The 8260-nt window shown below is 45.4% G+C and overlaps 1 protein-coding gene across 1 annotated transcript; it reads right to left on the bottom strand.

Moving 5' to 3' along the window:
- Window positions 1–5728: 5728 nt before the first annotated feature.
- On the bottom strand, window positions 5729–6747 carry LOC117893634 (histone H2A.Z-specific chaperone CHZ1). Its single transcript, XM_034800320.1, has one exon. It carries the CDS (start codon window positions 6702–6704, stop codon window positions 6084–6086), a length of 621 nt encoding a protein of 206 aa, XP_034656211.1. The 5' UTR covers window positions 6705–6747; the 3' UTR covers window positions 5729–6083.
- Window positions 6748–8260: the final 1513 nt, after the last annotated feature.

Raw genomic sequence — 8260 nt, 5'->3', positions numbered from 1 at the left:
TTACCATTTTCTCCTCTTTACAGAGTATCCAAAACACACACGAAAACCGATCCCTGACTCCAAAATGTTTTTGCCCAGTTAGCGCCTCTCCATCTGTCTCTTTCGATTGCCACTCTCCAGCCCCAAACCTCATGCTGCATCTCTGAATATAGTATCTGTGTTTTTGCCGAAAAATTGCACCTGTCTGTTGTCCCTGGTATCCCTGGTAGCCTGTGTAGTTTTTGCACCTGCCTTCCTCATCTGCAGATCGGCAAAAGTTGAAAGCATCCACGTATCGTCTGTCTACCGTGGCTGGTTTGTTGCTGCTGCTGCTGCTGCGTTTTGTTTTGGGGTCTGGGTTTATTTATTTGTTTGCTGTGGAAGTTGTTTATTTTTGTGGCATGTGTTTGAGGGTGTAAGGGTTAAGGGTAGAGCGGCAGGGACAGGGGCAGCGGCCAGGTTCAATGTCCTTTTGGTCAATGGGATTAGTCCGGTGGTCATCCTTTGTGAAAGGAATAAAAACACAAAACCAAAACAAAACCATAAATGGATATAATGAAATTGAAAAAAGAACCTCAACAGCTACAAAGAGCGAAAATCTGTGATAAAACCAAACCAATATATTTAGCTTATTGGAAGTTTATCTCTTAGAGGCATATTTCGTACTACCCGACCTATTATGCCCATACAGCTAAGTATCTCCCCATACTACCCCACCCTTGGAAAAACTACCCACCATACGGAAAACCTCATTAAGAAACCCTTCAGAAAAACCATCTTTATAGCTTGACAGGAGGCGGCCTCGAGCGAGGAGGGCCTTAATTCATTTTGCAATTTGCATAGAAAACTTTGCATTTCAAATGCTCTCAACATCGTGATGTTGTCTAGGGGATGCAACCCTATAGGGGGAGGGGTGCTAGGCGGGTTTTCACTACAAGATCCCGAAACGGACAAAGGAGTCAACAATGTCAGAGAGACTCCTCCGACTCCTTAGAGCGACATATTGGCAAACATGTTTATTTACAGTCCCCCCACCGAAAAGAACAAGGACAACTCTCGGGAAGAAACAAGAAGGCGACGCATCGCGACTCAACTTGACTCCAGAAGGGACTATCGCTCCCTGTACAACCCCCAAAATATACGCACCCAAAAGTAAAACCAGAAAACCAAATGCCACAGACGGAGAGGCATATTGTCATTGTCGGGAGAGGAGGTGGACGACAGACGACTGTAGACTCCCAGACGTCGAACAATTCGAGCAATTTCACTTCAAAAATGTTGCGACGTTTAGCGCGCGATTGCCACAAATCAAAGCGACATTACACAGCCGCCAAGCCCAGTCGTCTGTCCTGCTGTCCCCACACCTCTTCAATCTACACTCTCCAGCTATTTTAGATAAATAAAAAATCGCCAAGAAATCCCAAAGATATCTCAAAAGGGAGCAGAGCAGCAAGCAACATATGCGCGCCAAATCAGAGTAGCAGACAAAACAAACAAAGACCAAAGGACAGAAACCAGACACAGAAAGCACAGACGAAGAAAGAAAGACCAAGGGACAAACAGACAGAAGCACTAAGACAGAAGAGTAAGACCAAGCCCAAGACAGAGACGCAGGCAAGTCGAAACCGAAAAAATCTTTTGTAAAGAAAGGAAAAGTTAGCGCGAAACGCAAGGAGAAGAGATTGTGGGGATGTTTTGGCATTAGAGATGACTCGAAAAAAAATAGAATAAATGGAAAATGTATGTATGTATAATAAATATAATTAAAATATGGATTACGATCGGTAGAAAGAAGATCAATAAATATAAAAAGGCAAACACATTTTGGTATTTGCCTCAACCTCGTGTCACGCACTCAACTCTGCAGCAACGTCTCAAAGGGCATTAACAGCTCATCCTTTGGTAAAGCTCGAGACGCGCCAAAAAGCAGCAGGATGGGTTCCTAAGATGCGAACGAGGGAAAGTACTCTCGCATCTCGCATCGTATCGCGTCTGCAGCTGTCGACGGAAGGTCCCTGTCGATTACTGCTGTGTTTTCGGGTGCGTAGACATCGCCAGACGACCAAAGACGACGACGACGACGACAATATTCCACTCCAAGTGATTTGTTGTCCTCTGTCCGACAGAAGGAGAGAAGTTTTCCAGACGACAGCCACGAAATGATTGCCCCACGAACAACAACAACACAAACACCACTCGGTGTGTCCCCCAGCGGCGTACAAAAATTTACGCGTCTCTGAACTTTGACCCTCAGACGACGATGATGCTGCCTGCCTGCCCTGCCCCGCCTCTGTTGTGACCTTTGTGGGTGCGGCAGCCACACAGCCCACATCCTCCCAAGCGGCTCATCCCATCATCGGTTGCACATCAAATTTTATGGCGCCTGCTGCCTCTTTTGTTGCTGTTGCTCTTTGTTTTGTGCCGGCTTGGGGGCACTTTTTTATGCGAAATTAATTTAGAAAAGTTTTCTCCGAACCGAAACCGAAACACACAACAGAAAACCAGAAAAAACCCAAACAAAAACGATACGCAATTCCCGTTCACTCCTGCAAAACTGGGGGAGTGTCAAGTTTTGTTTTGGCGAGCGGGCAAGTTATTGCTCATGTTTTGTTTATTGTGAGAGAAAGGGGTCGCTAAAGGTCAAAGTTCACAGCAGGAATACAAGGCTAATATACAAATTACACCACGAAACTGTACTTCGATGAGAGATTGGGTAGGCTGTGCCGCTACAGGTGGATTCTGGCTATCATTTCAGATGTGTGAATCACTAACCTTAGTCACGATTAAGCAGCCCAGACCTGTATCCACCGGGCAATCCCCTGAAACATGTAAAGCATCTTCCTGAGTGGAAATTCCATTGCTTAAATACCAATAAAAATGAACCAAAACTGTTTTCTATCAACTGTACCTCATGGAACCCATTAAGGAGTCTTCTTTCTTCATTCCCATTCCCAGAACTTTGAACTCATTTGTGGGTTAACAACCTTCTTAGTCATCTAGTCAAGTCAATGCATTCCATTTTTATGGCAGAAGCACCAACAAAGCAAATGCTGAGGAATTCCCCCATTCTCGATGATCTTCCTAGCACACCATTCAACATTACATCCCATTCCCCCTTCCCCCTTCCCACAACCCCATCTGACCGCATCCTGATCGGTGGATTGTTGGATCGTTGGATCGTTGGATCGCTGGATCGCCAGATCGTTGTGTAGAGAGTCAGTCATCCACATGTAAAAGGTGGCATCTGTTAGATATAAAACCATCAACACGAGACGCTTTCTGCGATTCTGCACCTTCTGGTGCCCCCTTCTTTTTTTGTGTGCAAAGTTCTTTCAGTGTCTTCTGCCTGTCGTCTCCTGTGCCCCTTCTGCTGCTGCTTGTTGTGTGGCAGCAGTTTATGGTGTGGTGGTGGTGCATCGAACTCTGATTCTTCGAGACGCTGTTTCTCTCCAGAGAACAACCATAATTACGCCTCGACTAGTAGATCGGTGTGCCGAGGCCGCCGCCACAAAGAATTCTTCTTGGGGTTTTTTGCACATGTCATGGCTCTGAAGAGAGAGACAGCGCTATGCCACAAGAGCAGAAACGGAGGGAGATAGAGCTATGCCAGAGGAGCAAAAGAGTTGGACATTAAACGTGGGAAGGCGCACAGGCGCATACAAAAAACCCCCCACCGAAGCCACAGACAGTGCAAAAAGAGGGGGGAAACAGAAGACGGTCCCCTCCCCGACCCGCCAAAATACAGAACCAAATGGAAAATGGAATGGAATCGAATCGAAGCGGCAGTTAAATGAAATTTGCTTTGTGTCTTCCCTCTCTATTCACTCACTCATTCTCTCTCTGTCTGTTGCTTCGTATTTGTTTTTGTGTCTGGGGTACACTCCACCACTGCGACGGTCTGCGGGTTGAATGGACGCAAGGTGACGTCGCAGTCGACGCTGCAGTCAACTCTTCTGCTGCTGCCGCTGCTTCTTCCACGTTTGTTTTCTGGATTTGCGCGCCAAAAACATTCCCCTTTTGCTTACCCTAGAAAGGGGATATGATAGACTGGACCACGAGGATATCTTTCTGTATTTTCGTATGGAAATTTGTCAGGAATTTGAGAATCCCAGGTGTAACAAAGATCCCTAAACGATGCTACACATATTTTATAAATATCTTACGACTATATCTTATACCTCCCATGGAACATATGATTAAGATAAAATTTCTAGGGTAACTGGCACTTCCTGAATTCCCTGTTTTTCGCGCCAAAAACGTTCCCCTTTTTCTGTTATTGCTGTTCCAAGCCAGAGTTGACTTTGTTTTGACGTTGACCAGACTACAAACAGAGAGGCAGGAGAGACACAGAAAGAGAGAGATAAAAACAGAAGAGAAGAGATGATGCACCAGCAGTGAATGGGCGTGGCACAGCGCCAGTGCCAGTGGCGGCAGCGTCGAGAATCACTTGGAGGCAGAGACGAGAAACAGGAGCACAGTCCCGGCCCCACAGACCAGACACAGCGCCAACACAACACAACTGTTGTTCCCCGAGACGACGACGACTACGACGACTACAAACCCGACTCCCCTTCGTTTCGCTACGACTGCTGTCTCTGTGTGTCTCGCTTGCTCCTTTTACTGTCTGTCTGTATGCGTGTGTGTGTCTGGGTGTGTGTATTGCGTGTTTTGCTTTGATCCCCTCATTCTGTCTGGGGGCAAAAACATTCGTTGTGTTTTTGTGCTCATTGCCATTGCCTGCACTTCGCCCGCCATTTGGGATATATTCTGCCATTCCGACTGTACTTCGGGTTCCATTTCGTTCCCCCTTTTTGCCATACTATTAGGCAGGGTAAACTCAATGGATGGGTGAGGTAAGGATGTGCCCACGGCATAAATGTGTATGTATTTTTGGTCCCTCTTCGAGGTTTGTTTAAAACTTTACAACGTTTCTGGCCGTACTTTCCTTGTTCCTTGTTATATACCCTTCGTTTCTGCCTTCCCTCCTGGTCCTACTTCTACCCTTTTGGAATGCTGCTTCGCCACCGTTTCATTCCCATTTCGCATCGCGTCGATCCATGTTCCATGTAATGGCCAATGGCCCATCGTTCTCGTCATTCCCATTGTCGTTTTCTGGCTTTGTTTACAAGCATTTGATGGACCACTAACGCCGCTCCGCACTTTCTGCTGTGTGTGTTTCGGGGGGAAAGGAAGGAAGGAATGCGAAATGCGCGGGATTTTCTTTCACACCCACACCCTGCCCGCTGCTTTTCCACTGCTGTTTGGAATTATGATAGGAGGGAAAATAAGACAGAAAATGGCGAGAAAATTGTAATTCGGTCCCTTCGCTCCCCCTGCTCGAAGAGACAGCCACACGTTTCTCCTTGCACAATTTTCCATTACCATTCCCCCTCATTCTCGAGAGTTGGTTTTTCTTTATTCTTTTTATTAGTTGTACTTTATTGAATTCGCCGATTGAATGAATTGCTCAATGAGCTGCTGCCCCACCATCGTTGCCGTCGTGTGGATGATGAGCAGCAATTTGATGGTAGGAATTGGTATGCGGCATCAGGAGGGGAGACTCTTCATGGACACTCCTCTGAAGTGTGAAATGTCTTGGCAATGATGCGAAAGAGGGTCCTCCCTGCGACCGGAAAGCTTTCTGGCCAACCAACTCTGATGGCAAAATGATGACATTTAGTTGAGATACTAACACCAGAGAACAGCATACTAAACTTAGCTGGGGGTTAAGTGGCGTTTTTCGAGACAGTTTGATGAAAGAAGGGTCCCCAAAGGAGGGTTTTCCGCTTTAATCCAAAACTAATTGGTGGAAGAATGTCGACATTTTCATGGGTATTACCTGCTGTTTGGGTTTATTTTTGGTAAGGGAGGCTCTTGTTGGGCCAACAACTAGGAATAGCTTTGAAATTGTTCAATTTAGGACCCAAAAGAGTCTAGAAATGTGCTCCCAATGGGTGTTTCATATGTTTTATGAACGAATTTCTAACAAAGTTATATTTTTGTCTCGATATACCGACTATTTGTGATGTTTTCTAGTCTTTTCTTTTCCTATTCCTTTATATTTCGCATCTCTCAGTATCCAAAAACTCTACCCATAACTTTCGTTATTGAAAATCCCAATCTGTATCTGAATCCAACTGGCAGCCATCACCCACAGAAGTTTCCTCCGAAGCGCTGTTACATCGCACATCCGCACACTGAACGCCAGCCAGGAAGACCGTCTGCTCGGAGTCCGTAATCTCCAGTTCCACTTCCCCGTAGAGGCGACGGGAGCCAAAATTCTGCAGCTGCACTGCTCGATTGATCATCGTGCGGAGTCGTAAATTCTCCTGCTCCTGGCAGACCTGCAGACGCAGTAATTCCTGGCTCTCGTTTCTCGTGTGGCAGGGATTTTGCTTTAACTCATTCGAGCGGGTTTTCAGATCCTGAATGATTCCATTCTGACAATCGATTTCTTTGATTAACGATAGATATTCCTTGTAGAGGGATTGCTCTTCCTCATTGTCTTCGTCGTTTATGTCTAAGTGTTCAAAGGGATCTTCTTCGTCGTCCTGCTCCTCTACGCCCTCTTCTGACCGAACTTCTGCCTCCTTTGAGGCAATTTCTTCCACTGGAAGTTCGGTTTCCCCCTCGTCACCTTCTGTTTCTACTGCATCTATATCTTTTTGCTCAGAAGTATCTGCATCTTCGGCTTCGGGCAGTGGTGCATTCTGTACGCTCGCCATTTGATTGGAATTTGTTTGGAAATTTTAGGTGTATTTTTATGGAATTTACATCGCAGGAAAATATTATACGATGTAAAAATTTTGAAGTGTAAAGAAAGTCTTGCTCTGGGCATACTTTGTTCTCTCAAATCAACATTGTATCCCCCAACCGCCCTCAAATTCCTCATGCATTTCATAAAAGCTAAAGCCCATCGTTAATTCAAGAATGCATCCACTGGAATGTCATCCACAGGGGGTGCTGCTGCTGGTGCTGCTGCATGCAACCCATAAAAATATGACGCCATAAAAGTCACCACACAACTTGCCGCAGCATCGTTACACACGGGGGTGCAGGCAGCAACGGCAGCAGCAGTTCCGTGCAGTGCAGTCATCAAATGCGATATGACTTTACGGACTTACAGGTTGTTATCGGTTATATAAACCGCTTAACTACCGATAGAATCCACCCCACCCAACACACACCACGACTGCACTTCATGCCAAATTAAACTGCATTTTCGCTCTCTTTTTCTCAATGATTAATGCGATGCGATGCGATGCGATGCGGAAGGCGGTAGAGAGCAGCACCAGCAGCAGCAGAGTTATGCGCGCCTTGAAGCGTAATCCTCCGCTGGGATTCAGTCACCAGAAATCACAGTGCCAATAAAAGCGTGAAAATAGCAGTGAGAGGAGGGAGGGATAGCAGAAAGCTGTCACGGAAAAGCACAGAGGTAGTGGCAGTGGGGAGGCTGCCTGTCATGCTGGAAAAAGCAAGAGGCTGAGGCTGAAGGAGGTTTAGTGGAGGAGTCAGTGGGTGTTGACAGCAGCAACAGCTGCAATAAAACATAAAAATTCATGATGGCAAAAGAAATATTCGTAAAAAACAAAAACAAAGTAAAGGGAAACGGAAATGCGTGCATTAAGGGATAGAGAAAATGGCAGTGGGTGGGAAAAGGAAGTTAAATAAAGTGAATATAAGTAGATTCTAACATACCCAAGAGATAGTTTCAGGAAAGAATTTAGTGGAAAAGATGCTAAAATAAATATAAAGGACTTCTACACCAGCTATCTAAATCCACATTTGAAATAATATTTTTTTAACGCAATAAAATGCAGGAAATATTTAAATAAATGCTAGATAATTTCCCTCTCTTGGATGTTGGTCGTGTGGCAAGTTAAATCCCTAACAAGGGGATTGATTTCATTCCATGGAAATGCAAAGGAAACTTATGGCTCAAGTGCTGCGTTTTCTTGCGAAATAATATTCAACTTTTAGAGTGGAAAATAATCGTCTATCTTCGCGCTGACTTTCAAGGGAATTATTCTTGCAGCTGATGGATGCATTTCCTGGAAATCTGTGAGCTGCCACGTTTGATCTCTGGCATTGGAAGGAACCCTGTTTCCTGGAAAATGTATTTCCACTTTAGCCTTAATTAATATTAAGAGTTTACACTCCCTTTTCCAATTTCCACTTAAAGCTTTAATCGTTCCGCTCACGGAAAAACCCTTCTTCCTGGGCAGTGCCTTGGGGGCCAACTGCCAGTTTGTGTGTTTTTGTTGGTTAACCTTCCTGGTTT

The sequence above is a fragment of the Drosophila subobscura genome, chromosome J (genome assembly GCF_008121235.1).
Source record: "Drosophila subobscura isolate 14011-0131.10 chromosome J, UCBerk_Dsub_1.0, whole genome shotgun sequence".
Lineage (NCBI taxonomy): Eukaryota > Metazoa > Arthropoda > Insecta > Diptera > Drosophilidae > Drosophila > Drosophila subobscura.
This window is presented reverse-complemented; position numbering and strand designations above follow the sequence as displayed.

What these genes read in the sequence shown, in the direction of transcription:
- LOC117893634 (XM_034800320.1), bottom strand. Translation starts at nt 6,704, where the DNA reads ATGGCGAGCGTACAGAATGCACCACTGCCCGAAGCCGAAGATGCAGAT.